This window comes from Mobula birostris, chromosome 8 (genome assembly GCF_030028105.1).
Source record: "Mobula birostris isolate sMobBir1 chromosome 8, sMobBir1.hap1, whole genome shotgun sequence".
NCBI classification, from domain to species: domain Eukaryota; kingdom Metazoa; phylum Chordata; class Chondrichthyes; order Myliobatiformes; family Myliobatidae; genus Mobula; species Mobula birostris.
The window spans coordinates 136623846-136648069 of record NC_092377.1 but is presented as its reverse complement, the minus strand read 5'-3'; the positions used below and the strand labels follow the sequence as shown (position 1 = coordinate 136648069).

At 41.1% G+C, this 24224-nt stretch overlaps 1 protein-coding gene across 1 annotated transcript in view; it reads left to right on the top strand.

Moving 5' to 3' along the window:
- Positions 1 to 553: 553 nt before the first annotated feature.
- LOC140202067 (synaptic vesicular amine transporter-like) overlaps positions 554 to 24224 on the top strand; it is a 51181-nt gene continuing 27510 nt past the window's right edge. The window contains exons 1-2 of the mRNA XM_072266926.1: positions 554 to 1052; positions 18899 to 19244. Coding sequence (XP_072123027.1) covers positions 554 to 1052; positions 18899 to 19244 — 845 coding nt within the window. The remainder of the gene's footprint in view (positions 1053 to 18898; positions 19245 to 24224) is intronic.

The following is a 24224-nucleotide window of genomic DNA, read 5'->3' as shown; positions in this document are numbered from 1 at the left end:
GTTGTGGGGGACATTCTGTGGGAATATTGACCGACGGCCTGTATAGGTCTGGAACGATATTCGTACATGGTCCCTTGCAAACTCTGATAGGATGGCAGGGAGGGAGACTGATGGTGACAGCAATAGCACGGAGTGTGAGTGGGAAGAGGTGGGGAGAGGGACTAAGAACAGGAAGATGATGGGTCGGAAGAGAAAGAAAGGAGGTGGGTCTAGTGTAGGTGGATCAGAAAGTGAGAGAAGAGAAGTTGAGGAGAAGGGCCCGAGGGCAAAATTGCTAAATGTAGTGATAAGATTTGAGGGGGAAGGGGGAGTAAAGAAAATTGATCTGCTTAAGCTAACAAAAATCATTAGAGGACAAGTAGGGGAAGTGAACCATGCGAGAATTTTAGGAGATGGAAACCTGCTGATAGGATGTAAAACTGAAGAGCGGATCGAGAAGGCAATGAAGGTGACTAATGTTGGGAAAGTCAAAGTGTCCAGGGTTGTAAGAGTTGGAGCACAAAGGGTCAACGGTTGCAAGGGGGTGATATCCAGGTTTCCCCTCAGTGTAAATATGAAGGAGCTAGTGGAGAACTTGAGAGTGAGGAATAGTTCAGTGAAGAGTGTGAAAAGAATGACAAGGGGAACAGAGAAAAGAAAGACTGAAACCGTTCTGGTAGAATTTGAGGATAAGGTGCCTCCAAAGGAGTTATATTTTGGATTTCTAAGGTACAATGTAAGAGAATATATACCAAAACCTATGGGATGTTTCAATTGCCAGGAGCTCGGGCATGTGGCCAAAGTGTGCAAAGGAAAGAGAAGATGTGCAAGGTGTGGTGTGGAACATGAATACGGAAAATGTGGAGAGGGAGTGAGACCAAAGTGCTGTAATTGTGGAGGTAACCATAGTGTAGCGTACTGGGGATGTGAAGTGTTGAAAAAAGAGGTGGAGGTGCAGCAGGTAAGGGTGAAGGAAAAAGTCTCATATACTGAGGCAGTCAAGTTGGCAGGACAGAAGAAAATGAACGAGGGAGGGTGTAGCAAAGAGCAAGCAGCAGCTAAAGAAAGACAAGGTAAGAAGAATGCATGGATAGAGGAAAAGAAATTTGTGACCTTTATGGCAGGAGTGGTAAACACAACGTATGAGATCAAATCTAAAACTGAAAGGATTCAGATTATTGTGAAAGCTGCAGAGCGTCATTTGGGTATGATAGGATTAAAATGGGAAGAAGTAAACGATGAACTCAGGGTACAGTCAAGTCAAGAGACAGTATGTGTGGGTTGATATTACTAATAATGCTACTTCTTCAATGGAAGGCAAGAAGCCTGATTGCTAGTGGACAAGATTTCAAGCAGTTTATAGCAAGTAGGAGAGAAAAGCCAGATGTTGTGTGTATCCAAGAGACCTGGTTAAAACCTAATTCAGATTTTGTTTTATATGAGGCAGTAAGGCAAGACAGGAGAGAGGGTAGAGGAGGAGGATGTGCAACTTATGTAAAGCAAGGTATTCCTTATAGAATACTAGGTGTAGGAAGTGAACAAGAGTATGTGGTAGTAAAAGTATGGGCTGAAAGGAAAGAGTTGGTGATTGTGAATTATTATAATCCATGCAAAAGACTAGAGTTAAACAAGCTTGACGAGATAGAAGGGCAGAATAGTAGTAACGTTGTTTGGTGTGGTGATTTTAATGGACATAATGTATTATGGGGGAGTGACAGGACAGACATCAATGGTCAGGTAACAGAGGAGTTGCTAGATGAGAAGCATTTAGTGTGCCTAAATGATGGCAGTAGTAATAGAATTGATGTTAATACAGGTAAAGAATCTCTGCTTGATCTTACATTAGTATCAAACTCCATTGCATCAGTGTGTAATTGGTTAGTGTACCAAGAAGGAACTGTAGGGAGTGATCATCACCCAATCTGGTGCAAGATAAGTATTTCTGCTTCATTGGTCACAGAGAATACAGGTGGGAAATGGATTCTTGAGAAAGCCAATTGGGAGAAATTTCTGGAAAAAAGTGATAGATACCTAAGTCAGATCAGTGATGGAATGGACATAGAAACACTTGACAGCATATTAAAACAAGGTATAATATCAGCTGCATTAGAATCCATTCCTAAAAGTAAAGGAAGAATAAAGAAGAGAGTAATACCATGATGGGATGATAATTGTAAGTAAGCAGTGAGAAATAGAAATAAGGCATTTAAACTGGTTAAAAGATCTCATAACTTGCAGCACATGATTCAGTACAAACAAGCTCAGGCAGTAGTAAGGAAGACAATAAGACATGCTAAAAGGACGCACTGGAGAAAGTATTGTGATTCAATCGGAAACACAACTCAAGTAGGAGAGGTGTGGGGGATGATAAAAAGGATGGGAGGGGACAGGAGAGAGTGGAGGTACCCAGTTCTGGTTGATGGAAATGTGACTGCAGTAACAAATAAGGAAAAGGCAGAGTTGTTGGCAAGCACTTTTGTTATGGTACATAGTTCCGATAATTTGTCTGAGAAGGGAAGAAGAGGTAGAGAGAGACCAAAGCTGAAAATATGGAGGCTTTATGTAGGAAAACTAACCTTGACGGTGTGCAAGGTGTCCCTTTCAGCAAGGGAGAATTAAGAAAGGCACTAGATAAAACAGGAAAGACTGCACCAGGTAAAGGTGAAATATGTCATAGTATGATAAAACACTTGAGTGAAGGAAGTCTGGAGAAACTACTGCTTCTGTATAACAAAGTCTGGGATGAAGGGAGAATAGCAGGGAGCTGGAAAGAGGCAATAATTATTCCAATAAGGGAACGTGGGAAAGATGACAGCAGGCCAGAAAACTACAGGCTTATTGCCTTGACGTCACATGTATGTAAACTTATGGAACGTATGATAAATGAGAGGTTAGTGTACTTCTTGGAAAGTAGAGGTATGGTGGCTATGCATCAAAGCGGATTCAGGAAAGGAAGGAATACTATGGATCCAGTGATGTATCTAGAGGATGAAATAAGAAAAGCTCAAGTAAATAAAGAGACAGTGGTTGCAGTTTTTTTGGATGTTGAGAAAGCTTACGATATGTTATGGAAAGAGGGGCTCCTAATCAAGCTACATTTAATGGGAATTGGAGGGGCAATGTTCAGTTGGGTTAAGGACTTTTTAAATGGGAGAACTATTCAGGTGAGGATAGGATCAGAGCTATCAAGCCAGTATGTTGTAGAAAACAGGATGCCTCAGGGGAGTGTAGTGAGTCCAACTTTATTCTCCATTTTGATAAATGATATATTCGTAAATATTCCAACGGAAGTGGAGAGGTCATTGTTTGCAGATGACGGGGCTTTGTGGAAAAGAGGGAGAAATATTGAACATATAGTTACGGAAGTGCAAGATGGAATTAATCAAGTTGAAGAGTGGGGGCAAAGTGGGGTGTTAAATTTTCAGTGGAGAAGACGAAAGCCATGTTCTTTACAAGGAAAAAGTTCAGAGGACTTAATTTGAATCTGTGTGGAAGTAACCTGGAGAGAGTTGAAAGTTTTCGGTTTTTGGGAGTGCACTTTGACCTGAGATTAACATGGAGAGAACATATTAGGTACACAGTTAGTAAATGTAAAAATATGATAAATGTCATGAGGTGTCTTGCTGAATTGGAATGGGGTGCTGATTTTGCATCACTGAATAATATTTATGTAGCATTAATAAGATCAAGATTAGACTACGGAAGTATTGTATATGGGTCAGCAGCAAAATCTGTGCTGGCAGAGCTGGATATCGTGCAAGCTCAGGCTCTAAGGGTGTGCTTGGGAGTGGTTAGAACTTGCCCAGTGTGTGCACTCCAAGTTGAGACAAATGAAATGCCATTGGGGCTGCGGCGTAAACAGCTGGAGGCCAGTTACTGGATTAATTTAAGGGGGTGCGGTGATAGCCATCCTACAAAAAGGGTGTTGCAGACATGCTGGGAGAAGGAAAGGTCACAAAAAGAAAGTTTTGGCTGGACAGGAGAGCAAACAGCAAAAGATATGGGTGTATACGATAAAGAGTTTTGTCCAAGTGTGGTGTGGCCTGTCAGACCTTTCTGGGTATTAGAAAATCCCTCTGTAGATTTGGAATTGCTTAAGATTAAGCACAGTAATAAGACTGCTGAATATCATAGACTCAGTAAATATCATAGTTATAGGGAATGTAACTACAAAGGCGTACAGATTTTTACTGATGGATCAAACGATCCAGAAACAGGTGCAACAGGATCTGCAATTGTTGTACTAAGTTATCGAGTGGAAATTGGCAAGAGAACACCTGATTGCTTGTGTGTATATGCAGTTGAAATGTTTGCCATATTGTTAGCACTAGAATGGAGTGAGCAGGTTGATTGTAATAATTTTGTGATATGTAGCGATTCTGTGTCGGCCCTTGCAAGCATTAAGGCGGGTACAGCTAGAGGTCACCAGGATCTGCTTTATGAAATCCTGTTTGCAAATTCAAGACTGGCTAGACAAGGCAAAAATATCGCATTCATGCGGGTTCCAGCACATTCGGGTATTATGGGAAATGAGACAGCAGATAGGCTGGCAAAAGCAGCAGTCAAAAAAGGATCTGTAGAGGTCAATATTAAACTATCAAAATCAGAGGGGAAGAGCATAGTGTGGAGAAGGATAAATCAACAGTGGCAGCAACACTGGGATAGAGCAATAAAAGGAAGACATTTACATTCAATTCAGAACAGAGTAGATATGGGAAGAAGTAGGGGAGTAAAGCGGAAGGAGCAAGTAATTATAAGTAGACTGAGAATCGGGCACAGCAACCTTAATGGCACTCTGGCCATCATAAATAAACATCCAACAGGTTTTTGCGATCTATGTCAGGAGACTGAAACAGTAGAGCATATCCTTATTTCATGCAGGAAATTTGCACAGGAAAGGCAACAAATGTTACAACTTTTACGTAGAATAGGACTGGTAGAGAACAGTGTTAAAGGTTTATTGGAATGTGGGGAGAGTGATCAGGGGAGGAAATGGTTGTTTAGTTATTTAAGGGCGACGGGACTGGAAAGACGGCTTTAAAGTGAATGGACAATGAGGGACAATAAATCCTGAAGATGGCAGTAATGCAAGAGTGTGGATGCCAACTGCCGTAAAAACTCAAAGAAGAAGAAGTAAGCTAGAGTATAACAAAGGTAAATTGTCTATGGGATATCGCGGCGTGCGATGACGTCAGCTCCGGTTTCGCCGCGTCTTGGTTCGGGAAGGTGTGAAGGTGGGTGCCGTGCGTGATCGTGAAGAGCTCCGAGTCTACCCACAAAGAAACATTATAGAAGCAGCGCCGTAAGTTCATAAGAATGTATTTGAAGTAAAAATATTAACGCAGTTTCTGTTAAGGAAGCGTGCCGGCTTTTCAATTTCAAACGCGGGGTCGGCTCAAGCCTGATGGCGGTTTGACGTGACCCCCTCGCCCACTACTCGGGGCGGCTGGAGACACTCGCTGAAAGAAGAGAGCACGCCTGGTCTCCAGAATGAATCAGACGCTGCATATGTTTGTATTGTTTTAATCAACAGTTTTCACCATACAATGTTAATGTGGAAGAGTGCACGGTAAATGGTTAACCTTACTACGACTCTGTCTTCATTGGCTCCGGTTTAACTGGGAGTTTAGTCAGAGTTTCAACACACTGCACGAGAACACCACATGTACAATCCAGGCAGTGTCCTGGTGCGTTATTCACAGAACATTAGTTTGTACGGACAGCAAGTAATGAGGAAAGTTGGATGAATTAAATTTGAATTTAAGTAGGTTACATTTCAGTTATATGGGGCCCTAGTGAAACCAGTTTTTAAGTGCTGTCGACTATACTTGTCTCCTTATTTAAGAGATGTTAATATACTGGAAGCAGTACAGAAAATGTTTTGTAGAATATTTGTTATGGATGAGTTGCCTTATGAGTAAGATTGTACAGGCTAGGCTTCTATCTGCTGGAATTCAAGCAAGGGAAAGGTGACTTGATGGAGCGTGAGGAATCTTGACGGGCTGGGTGTATAGAAGTGAGAGAATCTGGAAATTGGAGTCAGTATTTAAAAAAATAAGCATTCACACTTCTTAAGTGAAGTAAAAATGTTTCTCTTCAAGGGTCTTTAATCTTTGGAACTCTTCTTCCAATGAAAGTGGAAGCAGAGCCTTTGACTATTTCTAAGGCAGAGGGAGGTTTATTATTGACAGGCAAGGGCCAAAACATTAATGGGGGGGGGGGGGTAAGTGGAAATGCAAAGTTGAAGTTACCACCAGATAAATCAGGATTACATGGCAAAGTGGCTACCCCAGCTCCATACTGGTATGTTAGTAGGCAAGCAGCTGGGAGCTTCTGGAACGCACAACACAAGCTGCAACCTATCGGCTCTGAAAGCAATGACCAGAACAGTAGGTGACAATGGGAAGACTGCAACCTGCAAAGTTTGAGTATGGTTAAGGATAGACTCTGTGGTAAGTCAGTAAGATGAGTACCAGGTACAAAAAGAGAAGATATATCTGGGAAAACAGATTTCACTAAGAGATCCGGGTGAGCAAAGTGAATAGGAAATTAAATAGTGAGGTTTTGAAGTCATTTTCATCTAGTTAGAAATAAATACTTTTAGCTCATTGTCATTGTTCTTGCTCGGCCCTGCTGCACATGCTGAAGAGTTTGCTTTATCCTGATCTGCTGAAGATTCCAAAGTTTGCCACTAAGGCTCCTCGTTTTAGATTGTTTCGTTAGGAAATGTCTCCCCTTCCCCAGTCATGATCTTATATATTTCAGTCATGGTTCTCTGACTCCTCTAAACTCCAGTGGGTGCATCACACACAAAAGGATGGAGGAACTCAGCAGCTCCAGTGGTGGGGGATGAACAGTCAATGTTTCAGGACGAGACCCTTTAACAGCACTGGAAAAGAAGATGGCAAGAGGAGGAGGGGAAGGGATGTCCTGGAATAGAAAGCCTCATTCTGAGGACTGATACAGCGGAGACAGAGATACTGCAAGAAGGGAATAGCATCCCAGCAAGGACGTCATCTTTTTTCAGTAAACAAGGTTTCCTCTCCACTACCATCAATGGAGTCTTCACCCATATCTCCTCCATTTCTGCACACATCTGCTCTCACCCCATTCCACCACCCCCTCCCCGATGTAACAGAGGTAGGGTTTCCCTTGTCCTCACCTACAAACCTACGAGCATCCGTATCCAACACACTTTCTAGCACCGTATTCTCTGCAACTTCCCCGCCCACTCGTCCCTCCCCAGTGATCACTTTCCACACACTTATCTTGCAACTGTGCAAAGCGTTAAATCCATCTGATCCTTCCCCTCCTCCCTCAACACCATTCAGAGCCCTCCCAGGTGAGACAGCACCTCACATGTCAATCCTTCGGTGTCATTTATTGTATCTGGTGCTTGCGGTGTAGCCTCCTCTAAATCAGTGAGACCCAATGCAGATGAGGGGGGGATTGCATCTTTGAATCTGTCTGCTGCAACAGGCAGGATCTTCCGGTGACCAACCATTTTAATTCCACTTTCTATTCCCACACTGACATGGCTATCCACGGCAGCCTCTACTGCCATGTTGAACCCAGGCATGGATTAACGAAGTAACGCCTCATATTTAGTCTTTGTAGTCTCCAGCCTGACAATGATAGCATTGATTTCCATAACGTCCAGTGGCCACACCCCTCCATTCTCCTCCCCCCTGCTTTGTTTTCTCTTATCCTTTGATCCCATTACCCCCTCTCTTTCCCTCCCCCACCGTCACACCCTGCCCATCACCCACACCTTTCCCTTTCGTCCCTTTATTCCATAGTCTATGTCCTCTCCTGTCAGATTCTTTCTTCAACCCTCTGTCCCTTCCACCTATTACCTCCCAGCTTCTCACATCATTCCCATTCCTCACCCTTCCCTCCCTACCTACCTTCCCCTTCTCACTTGTATTCACCTGTCACCTGCCAGCTTGTTCCTCTCCCCTTCCCCCCACCTTTTTATTCAGGCTTCTGCCCTCTTCCTTTCCAGATCGGATGGAGGATCTCAGCCTGTTCATTTCCCTCCGCAGATGCTGCCTGCCCTGCTGAGTTCCTCCAGCATTTTGTTTCTGTTGCTTCAGATTTCCAGCATCAGCAGTCTCTCCTGTATCTCCAATGGGTACGTTCCTAGCCTATCCAGTCAAAGGAAGGGATGGGAATGGGATTTACAGGATTACAGAAAACCAGACAGAGGATTTGGTCAAAGAACAATGTTACAATGTACCAAGAGAGAATAACTGAAAACTAGAGTTGCAGACAGTAAGAAGGTACCTCACATAGTTTATCTTGAGATATTTGCAATTTTAAGATATAACGTCATGTGAAATTACTGAAAGAGGATGTAAGGAGAGACTATTAATTCTTGGCGGGACAGAGTGGTAGACCAGAGAATAAAAGGAGAAAGGTGTGGGTGATAGGCAGATCATGAAGTCACAGCACAGAAACAGGCCCTTCAGCCCATCTAGTCCATGCCAAAACCATTTAAACTGCCTACTCCCATCGACCTGCACCATGACCATCGTCCTCCAAATGCCTATCCAAACTGCTGAAATTGGGCTCACCTGCACCACGTGTGCTGGCAGCTCTTCCACACTCTCTCGACCCTCATGGCCTCCTTAAACTTCTCATCTTTCACCCAAAACCACCTGGTTTCCTTGGCTGCGTAAATCTAGGGAATATACACTCCGGTCCCGCCAAACCGGTGAGATTGAGACGGCGCTCCCAACCCAAACCCCAGCATGTGTGGATGCTGTGTAATCTGCTACCTTGTTACAACTCGGTGTCAAGAAATAACACACAGCACACTGCATACGATTGAAGGAATTATATTTATGAATCTTACCTAAAGGGTTAGTAAAACAAACACAAGAGAGGCCCACTACAATTAAACAGTTAGATGTGCACAAGTTGGAGCTCAACTCTTTCGAAGGTCATACATAATCACCCAACGTCAGTGGACCCCGACACTTTGCTCCATCGAATCACAGTCCCCCACCAGGTCGATTCCTACAACCGGTTCTCTCCAGCGTCTTCACCCTTCATCTCCCGCCAAACCAAAGACCCAGCTCTCATCAGTGTCAGGCACACAACACGAAAGCACACTTCCTCAAAAGCAGTTGGAACACAGGGTGAACGGACAACGTTTTCAGAAAGCTCTCTCCAATATCCTCCTTGCAGGCTCCCACTAGCCTCCTCACAATTGGGAGTATTTTGTCCTCACAAGAACTGAAGCTTCGCCCTTCTCAACCGGGTCCAGACAAACCAACACAAATGTATCAAGGACCTCAGCGACGCCCACACCTGCCTCTGAAAACTCCAGCTTCAATGACAAATAACAATCGTACGGATAGTTATCCGTACTAAGACCCCAGATCTCTAGCGCACTGAGTGGCGTCAATGGTGAATGCGTCAAATACCGGTTGTAAAACGAACGGTACAACAGAGTAACCTGAGAGCCAGTGTCAAGTAAGGCTCTGGCATAAATACCTTCAATCTGTAGCAATACGCTGGAGTTTGGCTTTAGTTTGTTCCCTGATATATTGCTGGGAACGTGCTCCCCCCGGAGACGCCAGGCCGTTCCCTCACTGGTCCTCTTCTAAGTTTCGGGACGTCTCTCTCTGCTTAGGTAGCCAGGGGCTCACTCTCCAAACGCTTTCCTGGCCTCCACACTCCCGCCTGAAGTGTCCCTCTTCCCCACAGTTATAGCAGGCAATACCAGTCGCTCCCCTTCTCGTAAGACCCTGTTCACTGGCAACTTTCTGCTTAGTCCATTCCCTCGAGGAGTCCGACTCCCTGTCAGATTTGTCAAGCAGGGTGGCCGCACCCGCCAATAACAACTTGGATATCTCAGCCTTAAACTCTGCCACGAGCTCCTTTACCACTCCCCGGGATGGCTATCAGCCAAGGGAACTACTACCGGAGACAGTACCCCGCTGACAGAGGCCTCCCATGCCTCCATCGCATTCTCCCTCTCTCTTACTTCTCTGATCAGATCGAGAAATGAGGGAGGGGCGCGTCTTCCGAGACCCAAGCGATCATGTCCTGTGACCATGTGCCTTTTACCACTTGGTCCATTCTTTACTGATTCACCTCAGCCGTTTGAATGACCCCCCCCCCCCCATCCTCTAAGCCGCAAGCAACTCAGCTGCCTCTCTAGCCAAAAAATGTAGGTGGAAAGCTTCTCCCCCTTCTGAAACATGTTCCCGAAACCCCATCAAAAGCTCCATTGGGCTTCCTGTCCAGCCAAAAACATTTCTAGCCCTTGCACGTAGCCCGCAGAAGTACCATTACAGATCTCACTCTGTCAGCAGCCCACCCACTCAAACTTTCAACCAATCGCTGTCTTCAACACGTCATCAGAGCTCTCCCACTCATTCAGCTGCTCCCAAGTCTCCTACTTCTCCGGGCGTGGGTGTTATTCGCCAGAATATCCTCAGACGACGATAACTAGGAGCGCCCGCCTGTGCACTTGACTATCTATTCGCCAGGGAGGTAAGGGCCAATACCAACTCAGAATGGTATCGCTGGAGAACTCATTAAGCTTTCCAAAGCAAACAATTTCTTCTCCTCCCTCCGCAGAAACGAGGACAACTTGTCTGTAAAGTCTCCGTCCCCAGCTACGGGAAACTCGGCACACTCGCCGACACTCCCCTCCTCCCAGAAAGTAAGGTCAGTCCACGCACCCCCTCCCAATAGTACCAGGCAGATCCACTGTCATCGTGTCAGTGCTAGTCTGATCTAAAACAAAGTATTTGCCAGCATTTTGTCAGACCTCCGCTCCGTGATCGTAACTGTTCCTAAAGCTTTAACAGTACATTTTAGTCTGAATTAACAATGTATTGGGGCTACGAATGTCTGCCCCACTCAGTAAACACGCATTCATTACCGATATCCCTGTGGATTCGCACCACAGCTCAACCTCTCCAGTGTCCGTAACCACGTGTCGTAATCACTTTACCGGACAATAGTTTAACACACGCTTAAACACAATGCTCAGGGCATTTACACAGCATCCAATGAAATCGATCCGGGAAGATACCCCACAATGAAACCCCGCTGGTTTCCTTGCTGCGTAAGTCTAGGGAATACACACTCCGGTCCCGCCAAACCCGTGAGACTGAGACGGCCCTCAGGGAGTGCTGTTGTAGGGTGCCAGACTGAACTCTACCTTTGTTGAGGCCAGGTGGCAACTCTCAGACACCAACTCATACTTGGTCCTTGAGGACGGCACAACTCTGGACTAGGAGAAAACTGTCTCTAACACCATTACTGACCTCCAACTCTGGAGAACTCCCATCCACTGCCATAAAACTCAATTCCCTTACCCCACTTGCTTGCTTCTTTCTATCTATTCAAGATCTGCAAACCTGACTGTCCTAGTAGGGCCATTGTCTTGACCTACTCCTGCCCACTGAACTTGTGTCCTCATACCTCAATCCATTCTATTCCCCTTGGCTCAGTCCCTTCATACCTACATCAAACATTTCTCGTGCGCTGCATCTCCTCAGTACATGTCAATTCCCTGGCCCTGACCACCTCATTTACACACAGATGTCTAGTCTATCCGCTGTTTCTATTCCCCCATTAAGAAGGCCTTAAAGCTCTCCAGTACTTTCTCAATAAAAGAATCAACCAGTTCCCCTCCACTACCACTCTTCTCCACCTGGTAAAACTAGTCCTCATCCTCAACTTCTCCTTCGGTTCTCCCCCTACCTTCTCCAAGCTCAGGGCAGTCACGGGCACCTGCAAGAACCCCAGCTATGCCTGCCTTTTCATTGGCTGCTTGTAATGGTTCATGTTTTAAGCCTTTGCAGGTAATGCCCCCCAACTCTTCCTCTAATACACTGATGACTGCATTGGTGCTGCTTCCTGCACCCTTGCTAAACTTGTCAATTTCAATTTTACCTGCAACATTCACTCTCCCTTAAATTCACTTTGTCCATTTCTGACACCTCCCTCCCCTTTCTTGATCTGTCTTCATCTCTGCAATTTTGTACAACTCTATCAAATCTCCTTCCAATTTTCTTTGTTCTAAAGAATACAGTCCTAACCCATTCAATCTTTCCTTATAACTCAGGTCCTCCAGACCTGGCAACATCCTTGTAAATTTTCTCTGTACTCTTTCAACCTTATTTATATCTTTCCTGTAGCTAGGTGGCCAAAACTGTACACAATACTCCAAATTAGACCTCACCAACATCTTATACAACTTCAACGTAACATCCCATCTTATGTCCTCAATACTTTGATTTATGAAGGCCAATGTGTCAAAAGCTTTCTTTATGATCCTTTGTACCTTGAAGCCACTTTCAACGAATTATGGACCTGTATTCCCAGATCCTTTTGTCCCTTTGTCCGTGAATGATGTAGGGAACTAGAAGGAAGAAGGTGTGGGTGATGAGCAGATTTTAAAGGAGGAAGTACCATTGCCCCAAATGTTGCAGGCCAGCAACTTTGATGTGTGTTGCTTGAATTTCCAGCATCTGCAGAATTCCTGTTGTTTCCTCAAATGTTGACTGTTTTTCTCGTTCCACAGATGCTGCTTGACTCAATGAGTTCTTCCAGCATTTTTGTCTTTGTTAAAACAGTTCAGTAAAGGAACAGGCCCTTCAGCCCACAATGTCTGCACCAACATGATGCCAAATCTATTCTGCCTGCACGTGATACAATATCTCTTTTCAGCTTTTAAAGATTAGAAAGTAGTCTGTATGTAGAGGAAAATTGTCGTACCTTTTGGTCTAATTCTATTGAGGCAGCATGGTAGAATAGTGGTTAACATAACGCTATTACAGCGACCTGGGTTTAGTTCCCACCGCTGTCAGTAAGGGGCTTGTATGTTCTCCTTGTGACCACGTGGGTTTACTCCGGGTGCTTATGTTTCCGCCCACATTCCAAGGATGTACTGGTTAGTGGGTTAATTGGACATGAGCATAATCGGCCAGAAGGGCCCATAACCGTGCTGTAACTCTAAATGAATAAAGTTTAAAAGTAAAAATGGTCTGGGCATTTGTAATATCCTGGTAGGTAGCATTTTATTCCATCAAAATTTCCACCTGCCTTGTGTACATTACTGAAACAGCCTTCTTTTCTTGGCTGCGTGACTCTAAGAAAGACACTGTCAAGTCCTGCCAAACTCGTGAGATTGAGACAGTGCAATCCCACCCCAAACCTTGGTTTGTGTGGATGCTGTGTAATCCGCTACCCTGTTACAAATTAGTGCCACGCAATAACAGACAGCACACTGCATACGATTAAAAGAATTATATTTATGAATCTTCATTTAACTAAAGGGTTAGTAAAGAATAACAAAAAGAAAAGGGCCCATTCTAATTAACAGTCAAATGTGCTGAAGTTGGAGCTCATCTTGAACTTCACTGTCACTCACGAGCTGGACCCTCGGTCACTATGAATGCCCTCACCACCTTCAGAACGCCGCTCGCAATCCTTCTCAAACAAATGGGCCTCCTGCCAGATCGCATCACACGACCGGCTCTCCCCAGCATCTTCTCTTCATCTCCCAACGAACAAAAGCCCCAAGCCCAACCTTAGTGTCCCTCACCAGAGAAACCTCCCCTTAATTTGACCATCCTAATTGGATGGCACACATTTCTCCTCATCTCTTACCTTCAAGAATAACCCAAACAAGCTGTTCTTACCAAACTGCCAAAATGAAATACATACAGCATAACAGTAAAAATATGAAGCAGGCATTACATTACCATCACACATCCATGATCAACTGTGTTGTTATCTCCTTTATTCCACAATTCATACTAAATCAAATCTAATTCAATAATTCAACAGTTCCATTTAATATCAGAGAACATATACAATATACAACCTGAAATTTTTACGCTCCGCAGACTTCCTCGAAATAGAAGAAAAAGCCCCCCAAAGAAAGAATGACAAAAAAGACACAAGAACCCCAAAACCTCCTGCCCCCTCCCGCACACAAATAGCAGCAAGTGAGATCAACCCTCCCCCCACTTATTCTCGCAGAAAGCATCAGCATAACTGTCTGAATTGAAAAGAAGAATATACAGTAAGTTATCAAAAGTTCTCTGTTTTGGAAGCTCTAGTCTGCAAATAATTAGTGGAAGATCAGAAGTTATAAGGTAAATAAGATTGAACACAGGTTAATCTTGTTGTGCAAGGTAATTATGTCAACATTAAATTTCCCTTGTTCTGCCAAAAGGACAGCCTACACCTGACTAACTTCCTCTTGCAATGACTCAGTGAAGATTGGTCTTCTCGACTATGTTTGTTTGGAATCCTTAATTGTAATCTACTCATAAAGACACAGCCCTTTACCGATCTTTTCATACCCATCTGCTGTTGAAATAGTAGAGACCATAACTGGAGCTGACATCATCCTGCAAACCTTGGGAGCACTGCACAGAGTGGAGCTGGTGAGTCGGGAAAATACATTCAGAAAGAGTGATAGAGGAAGATTCTAAAATAACTTTTGAAAAGAATTAGTTCATATAGTTGGAAAGAAAAATTAGGGATTTGGAGAAAGACTGGAAAACAAATAGCTCTTTTATGGCACAGTGAGCCGAACTTCAGTAGCCCTGTGTAATAATATCCTATCACTATCTTAGCCTCTGTTTTAGATTGCAACTCTATAAGTGGTGATAATCATTTACTCCAAGAATGTAATTCTCCTTAGTGAGGATGTTTCATGTTTGCCAATATTTCAGTATTCTATTTCCTCAGGCTGCTACCCTTTTATTCTCATTTCCAGTTTATCCCTTGCTTTAGCCACGTCTGTTCCACAACATCACACAGAACAAGTGAAACCGATTTCCAGGAAGTTCTAATGCCCATCCAAAAGGTAAACGTCCTTAAATCCTGAGCATTTTATACCACGGATTCTTCAGCAAGAGTCTGAAGATATAATTACATTATAATTATATCAATGTTTTGTGAAAGAAAAGCATTTCAGGATGTATATTGTATACATTTCTCTGACATTAAATTGGACCTTAGAAGCTTGTCACCAAGCTCATGTGGCGTTAAAGTCCTCCTCACAAGCCAGCTACAAATGCTAGATTAGAAAAAACCGTTCTATAAACTAATCAAGTGATAACCTGACCCAGTCATCCCTACAACACCATACCTTACGACTAATGTGTCATCACATCCAGCTCCACCAGCTGGACAGACCCACCAGAGATGGAGACAGTGTAAACAGCTGAGAGGCAGTATCCAGCATGCACCTCAGACCTGATGCACTTTCATGGCATCACATCAAACATGGACAAGAAAATCACTTCCTATTTACTATATACAGTATTTTCTTCCTTTAACTTACTGCTCCTCCATGTTGAACCACACTTGGGGGAAGCATTAGCAGTATCAAGGATACAACATGTTGGATACACGACGTAGCCCATCACTAAGGTTGGCTTTTTCGACAAAGCAACAGATGGAGAGCAAAATGAGAGAGAAATACTCCTGACGTCAACTGTACTAGTTTATCGATCTACAACTGCATGGGTGGGAAAGATGAGCACACAGCCCATGTTAAGACCATGGGCTGTGCGCAGCACCACCGTCACACTAAATGTAATTAACTGACAGATCTGATCATTGAAAACCAACCAGCCGGGAGGCACCTTGACCATCAACAACAGCAGAGCAGTGTTTTCAGCACAATCAGGAAACACCCATGTTCCTGTGAGAAATAACCCAGCCTATCCAATCCGTCCTTGTAAGCTCCCCACTCCAAGCAACATCCAGGTGAATCTCTTCTGCACTCTTAAAATTGCTACCTCACCCTTCCTGTAGTGTGGTGACCAGAACTGTACTCAATACCCTCAGCACAGTCTAACCAATGTTTTCTACAGCGGCGACGTGATAACCCAACTCTTATATTCAATGCCTTGGTCTATGAAGGCAAAAATACCAAATGCTTCCTTCACTACCCTATCCCTTGTGTCACCACTTTCAGGGATCTATAAACTTGCACCTCAAGGTCTGTCTGTACATTACGATTCCTGAGGTCACCACCATTTACTGTAGGTGTCCAAATAGTATTTGATGTCCCCAACTACTCACACTTAAGTTCCAAATGCCACTGCCTTGCCTAACTTTCCAGCTGACCTATGCACTTCTCTGTCCTTTCACAACCTTCTTCACTGTCTGCCTCAGCCATTCCAGTAACTGCATTTCACAAACAAAAGAAAACCTGCAGATGCACACACAAGATGCTGGAGGAGCTCAGCAGGCCAGGCAGTCTCTATGGAAAAGAGTAAACAGTCAATGTTTCAGGCTGAGACCCTTCATCGGGACTGGAGAAAAGAAAAGATGAGAAGGCAGAGTAACTACCCCCACCCCCCCTGACCTTCTTACTCTGACTTTTCATCTCTTTTCTCCAGTCCTGATAAAGGGTCTTGGCCTGAAATGTCAGCTGTTTACTCTTTTCCATTAGATTGGTTTGGGCTTTATTTCAGAGTTCCAGCATCAACAGATCTCCTTTTTGATTGCAAATGGACCCTAATATTCTATACTTCATAATTATCACTATCCTGTTGTACTTAATGTTGCTACTTAGGTGCAGGGGCTGCTGCTACCAGTATCAGATGAGCAACATTTTGACACGTTCCAGGTTTTCTAAAGAGGTGATCAAATCTCCTGTCCTGGACCAATATGGTGACATGGTTGGAAGAGTTGAGAACATGGAAATGGCTCGAGAAGGCAAGGCAATCCAGAATAATGGTGCTGGTTATTGTTTATATAGTCCTCTTTCTGGACCATACTCTGCTAACTGTTGTTGGTAAGTTCTTGCTTTTATCTGGGGAATGTCAAATACAACCTCATATTTTATGTTCAGCCGGAGGAGAAATAATGAAGTGGGCCTGAGGTTCTCCAGCACTGAGTGGTCAAGTGTAAGTCACTGGTGAGTTTATTGTCATAGTCACAAGTCTGCCGGTTGGTTCAAGGACCAAATGATTGAAGGAAAATAGCCAATCTTGACCTGGTGGGGTGGGAATTCAGGATTCTGTAAATCCTGCCCTACAGTAGTTGCAAAAAGACAGCTTGGTCCGAATGGTTTCTTTGATGATAGATGTTGTCTTCAAAAAGGAGAGCCTCGTGTAGATAGTTCTGATAGTCAGGAATAATGTGCATGTGATTGGCCAGATCCACTACTCTCTGCAGCTTCTTGTGTTCCTGCACAATCAAATTGCAAACCAGACCATGATGCAACCAGGATACTTTCAACAGAGGTTTATTAGAGTATTCGGTGACAAGCAGAACCGCCTGAGAAAGTAAAGATGCTGGTGTACTTTCCTTATAACTGTATCAATGTGCTGGGCCCAGGACTCGTCTTCATATATACACACTGTATATGTATAGTATATAAATCTCCATAGCTGTAGAGAACCTTCCTTTTTATTCACATCACCACTAAACCTATAAATCGTAACTCCGACATTCACAAACCTACTAGGGACACAAGAGTAACGTCTTAACACCTGTGAATAATTGAGAGCTTTTTAAAAATGTTATGGTTTTTGTCCAAGGAACAACGCTGAGCCAATGATGAGTCCAATCTGCTAGATTTTGTGGTGATACCTCCCCTTAAAATACCACAGATATCATTAGATTCTCGAAAAGCAATGGCAAGGGGTTGTAAAGCTAGATCAAAAAGCAAAGGACTCAATGGACAGTTCCAGTTCCACGGTGAGGTTTAAATGGTTTGGATTTTTGAAAATTAGTAAGAGCTTTTTAAAAGTTTTATGGTTTTTGTCCAAGAAACAATGCTGAGCCAATTATGAATCCAATCTGCTATCTTCCCCTGGATCCCATGTGATCTAACCTTCTAGCCTGCCATGAAGGATCGTGTCAAATAAGTCATTATAGTTCATATAGACAACATCCACTATCTTCTACCTTCTTATTCGTCTCCTTGAAAACCTCCAAGAGATTTGTCAGACATGACACCCCATGCACAAAGCCATGGTGACTGTCCTGAGTCAGACTCTGACTCTCCAAGTGCTGGTAGATCCTGTTCTTTAGAATCCCCAGCGGCAATGTACCCAACACTGATGTCAGACTCATTGGCCTGCTTCTTTTTAAACGTCACACCACATTTGCCATTCTCTGGTCATCCAGAACCTCACCCTTGCCTAAAGATGAAGGAAAAGCCTGTACCAGGGCCTGTGCACTTCCCACTCTAGCCTCCCACAAGAGTGCATCAGCTCAATCCCTGGGATTGAATACAGTTTAAGGCCTTCATTACCTCCTCTCTGCTACCCCAGCTGCGGTCCAATTCACTACCACGTATTTCACCCCTTTTCCTTACTTTCAATCATTTTCTCCACAGTAACAACTGAAGAGTAATATTCATTAGAAACCCGGCCCCATTTCCTTTAGTTCCACACACATATAGCCATGCTAATCTTGAATGATCTTTACACGTTCTCCAAGGAAATTCCTTGGCTTAGCTTGTATCGGAATCTGATCATCACCACAACTTTACTCAGAAAGAGAGCTTGAGGGAAATTTTGGTTAAAGTCTACAACCTCCCAAACCTGGAGCTATAGGCAATCTTATGAAGAGAAATTTATGGTATTTAGTCATTTTCCCCTCTTATGTCTATAATGCAACAACATTTTTAGATATCTCCAGTGAAAATTGCCTCCAAAAGGCATCCCATAATTATTGCAAAAAGCCATTTGGTTAAAGTTGTATTCCAAAGTTTCAGAATGCTGAAAAACTTTCTCATGTAATATCAAAAATGAGTCCTGCACGTAGGTGACAGCTTTCATGACCTAGAGGTGTCTCACAATCATACCCACAATTGTTTCAAAAGGAAAAAGTTAAGACTGTATGACTTGTAATTCTGTAGCGACAGGAATGTTTAATGTGTCTTTACAGGACTGAACTGTTTCTCTTTCAGTGCCCATTATCCCCAGTTATTTGTATGAAAAGCATCAAGCCAAACTTAATACTTCAACACCACTGGAGCTGCCTCCTACAGCAGCCCCTCTCTTTCCCCACTCCAATGAGACGGATCTTGTGCTTGGGAAGAGCACTACAGCAGCCAAGATTGAGAATGAAGGTTTGGAATTGGGGAACACTACACAGGGAGCCACTCTTGACTCAAAGCCGACCACTGAAGCAGCCCAGTGCAACAGGGATGAGTCGTTTCTTGCGGAGGAAAATGTTCACATTGGATTGTTATTTGCTTCCAAGGCCATTGTACAGCTCCTGGTAAATCCGTTTGTGGGGGTACTGACTAACAGGTAAACACAAAAACATCTGAACCGACTGCAGAGTGTTTGAGCACCAATCTCCAAAAACACTATCGTGCTTTACGATGATCTGGTGTCCCTGTATGTTGTTCTATTGATCCTCAAAACTGGGCTTAAGATCTCAGTGTCCCACACAGCAAGGTTATCAGTTACAGTCAAAAAATGGCATATAATGTGTTTGAATCATCCACTTGGCCTCACTTCTCACTTGCCACAATAAGTAGCCAGTCCTGACTGGAAGAAATCTGTCCTTGCCTGTGTGGGCGAGGCTGGCGTACAATTGCCCAACAAAGAATTCACAGTGTGTTAAGTTGTACCTGTGCTTGGGTTCTCTGAATCAGAATCAAATTTATTGTCATTGAATAAGTCGTAAAATTTGTTGCTTTGTGACAGCTGTACAGCACAGATATAACAAATCATTTCAAGTTAGATACATACATATATATTCATTTCATATTTAAATCTTTATTAATATATAATCTACAGCTATAAAATACAGAAATTCAACAAATTAGTATATATATAATTAATAAAGCTGAAGGAAAAACCTTATATATGCTAATGAAAAAATTTTTATAAAAGAAAAAGAAGGAAAAAAGAGAACCCCAGCGAACTAAAAAAAACCCACTAACTATAAAATGGAAAAAAGAGAAGAAAAAAACCATTAGGAACCAACTCCCGGAGCAATACATCTTACAATCATTTATGTGTATATATAAAAGAAGAAAAAGAAAACAACAACTGCCAAATCACATTTATATAACATAAAATTGGAAGGACCCATGTAAATTGATTCAAATTAAATGATAATATTTGGCAAAAGAGCCTCACCTTCTCTCAAAATCAAATCGGGGATCAAAAGTTCTACTTCTAATTTTTTCTAAACTAAGAAATAACATTACTTGGGAAAACCATTGAGTTAGTGTAGGAGCAGAGGTATCCTTCCACTTCAGTAAAATAGCCTCTTCTTGCCAACAATGTAACGGATGCAATTACATGTTGGTTTGAAAATGAAATACCCTGAATATGATGCGAAACTATTCCAAATAGAACAGTCAATGTATTAGGTTGTAAATTAATTTTCAAAGCTTTAGAGATTGTAGAAAGTAAAGATTTCCCAAAAGATTTCAACGAGGGACATGGCCAAAACATATGTGACAAAGTAGCTACTTCATTTTTGTACCTATCACAATAATTATCTATATTAGGGAATATTTTGGAAAGCCTCTCCTTTATTAAATAATAGTGGTGAACAATTTTAAACTGAATTAAACAATGATTGGCACATATCAAAGAAGAATTAACCATTTTCAGAACTCGCAACCAGTCTTCATTAACAAAAGTCATATTTAGTTCTCTCTCCCAATCTTGTTTAATCTTTAGTGAGAGGGTTTTTTTTGTAGTAAAAATAAATTATAAATTCTACCAATGGAGCCTCTCACTAAGGGATTCATATTCAAAATAGTGTCCAACTATATATTCTTGCATATATGGAAACGTAGAAACATATTTTTGTAAAAAATGTCTAACCTGTAAATATTGCAAGAAATGTGTGTGTGAGAGAGAATATTTACTAATTAACTCTTCAAAAGACATCAATCGACCATCACTACATAAATCTGCAAAAGAACAAATCCCCTTATTTCTCCATAAAAGAAAGATGGGATCAGTAATTGAAGGTTTAAATAGCAAATTTCAAAATACAGGACTAGACAATTTAAATTGTTTGAAATTCAAAGAGTTGCGAAACTGAAACCAAATCCGTAAGGACTGTTTAATAACAGGGTAGAAATTGAAATTGGAAATTTTAGCAAGTTGTAAAGGTAATGGAGCTCCTAATAGTGAAGTTAAATAAAGTTGATTAATAGCTTTAAATTCTAAATCAATGCAGGCTGGTTTTTGGTTCTTATCGAGCCAATATAACCAAAAAGATCATTGTCGAATACTAACAGCCCAATAATACAATCTTAAATTAGGCAGCACGAGTCCACCTTCTTTTTTAGATTTTTGTGTATGAAACTTATTAACTCTTGGTTTTTTATTATTCCAAATAAAGGACAAAATAGTAGAATCAATTTGATCAAAAAATTTTTGGTTAGAAAGATAGGTATATTTTGAAAAATATATAAAAATGTAGGTAAAATCATCATTTTCATGGCATGAATATGACCTATTAAAGAAAGTGTAAGAGGATTCCATCTAGAAAATAATTGTTTCATAGAGTCCAATAAAGGAACTACATTAACCTTATAAAGATCTTTTTTTTGTAATGATAATACCCAAATATTTAAAAGAATTCACAATTCTAAATGGAATGTCCTGATATATAAAAACAGGAACATTTAAAGGGAACAATTCACTTTTATTTAAATTAAGTTTATATCCTGAAAATTTTCCAAAATCATTCAATAATTCCAAAAGATTAGGAGTAGATTCTTCGGGGTTCAAGATATAAACCAGAAGATCATCTGCATAAAGAGAAATTTACAGAAATACCATGAATATTTTTAGCTTCGCGAATTGTTATAGCCAAAGGCTGCAATGCGAGATTAAGTAATAAAGGACTTAATGGACACCCTTGTCGAGTACCTCGTGAAAGTAAAAAAAAAAGGAGACCTCAGATTATTAGTAATGATGGTAGTGATAGGGTTCTTATAGATCATTTGAATCCACTTATTAAAATTATTACCAAAGCCAATTCTCTGTAATACATTAAACAAATAAGTCCATTCAACTCTATCAAATGCCTCTTCTGCATCCAGAGAAATAACACATTGGGGTGTTTTGGGTAATGGTGAATGTATAATATTAATCAATCTCCGAACATTAGAAAAAGAATAACGGCCTCTAATAAAGCCTGTTTGATCCATAGAGATAATTTTAGATAAAATGTTTTCCAAACCGTTAGCCATTATCTTGGAAAGAACTTTAACATCCACATTTAATAGCGAAATAGGTCTATAAGATGAGCATTCAGTAGGATCTTTATCTTTCTTAAGGATTAAAGAAACAGAAGCTTCATTAAAAGAAGGGGGTAAATTACCTTTCTCAAAAGATTCATAAAATATTTCCAAAAGGTATGGAGAAAGTATTTTTTTCAAATTTTTTGTAAAATCCTACCAAATAACCATCGAGTCCAGGAGCTTTACCTGATTGCATTGACCATATAGCTTTCTGAATTTCATGCTCAACAATTGGAGCGTCAAGGGTCTGTCGATCTTCAGCAGTAATTTGAGGAAATTTAACCTTATATAAAAAAGCTTTCATTTTAGAGGGATCTGCTGGAAACTGAGATTTATAAAGGTCAAAATAAAAATCCTGAAAGATATTATTAATATCATCATAATTACTTACTATATCTCCATTATCTTTACGAATCTTTAAAATTTGTCTTTTAGCTGTAACAGCCCTTAATTGGGAAACTAATAGCCTATTAGTTTTATCCCCAAAATTATAAAACTGACTTTTTAATTTAAGCAAATATCCTTCAATAGGATAATTTAATAATAAATTATATTGTGACTGTTCCTCTCTTCTTTTAAACAATTCGACGTTTGGAAAGATTGCATTGAAATTATCTAATTCTTTAATTTGTTTAGCAATTTTATCTACTCCTATTTTTGTCTGTTTCTTCAATTTAGCTAAATAAGAAATAATCTGACCATGTAAATAAGCTTTTAATGTATCCCAAATTACTAACTTTGAGATATTTCCTGTATTATTAAAGAGAAAAAGCTCTTTTATCTGAGTTTCAATAAACTGAACAAAATCTGAACTTTGTAACAAATGTTCTGGAAAACACCAAGGTGGTCTTGTAGGAACATCTTTCAAATCAAATATTAAATTTAAAGGAGCATGATCAGAAATAACAATTGCATCATATTCACATTTCTGAACATTAAGTAAAAGTCGCAGGTCAGCTATAAAATAGTCGATTCTCAAATATTTATTATGAACATGTGGGGAAAAAAAGGAATATTCTCTATCAGTAGGATGCATATGTCTCCAGACTTCAATTAAACCATAATCAATTAAAAAGGAATTAATTAGTGATGCAGAATGATTAGGGAGTTGATGTCTAGATGATGATTTATCTAACAAGAGATTTAAGCAAATATTAAAATCTCCACCCATTAATAACATATATTCATTTAAATCAGGTAATAGAGCAAAAATATCTTTAAAAAATGAAGGATCATCAGTATTTGGTCCATATATATTAACCAAAACCGTTTTCTTCTTGTAAATTGTTCCTTTAACAATCAAAAATCTACCATTAATATCAAATATAATATCCTCCTGATTAAAGGGAATATTGGAATCAATAAAAATGGAAACACCCCTAATCTTACTTTGAGAGTTTGCGTGAATCTGAGGGTCCTTCCAAAATTTAAAAAATCGATTGTTATCACACAACCTGGCATGTGTCTCTTGTACAAAAATTATATCAGATTGGAATCAATTAATAACTTATTGTCATTGAATAAGTCGTAAAATTTGTTGTTTTGTGACAGCTGTACACAGCAGATATTAGAAATCACTTCAAGTTAGATACATACATATATATATATATGTACACACACACACACACACACACACACACATATATATATATATATATATATGTGTGTGTGTATATACAGTGGCATGTAAAAGTTTGAGCACCCCGGTCAAAATTTCCATTACTGTGAATAGTTAAGTGGGTAGAAGATGAACTGATCTCCAAAAGTCATAAAGTTAAAGATGAAACATTCTTTTCAACATTTTAAGCAAGATTAGTGTATTATTTTTGTTTTGTACAATTTTAGAGTGGAAAAAAGGAAAGGAGCACCATGCAAAAGTTTGGGCACTCCAAGAGATTTGAGCTTTCAGATAACTTTTACCAAGGCCTCAGACCTTACCTAGCTTGTTAGGGCTATGGCTTGTTCACAAACTTCATTAGGAAAGGCCAGGTGATGCAAATTTCAAAGC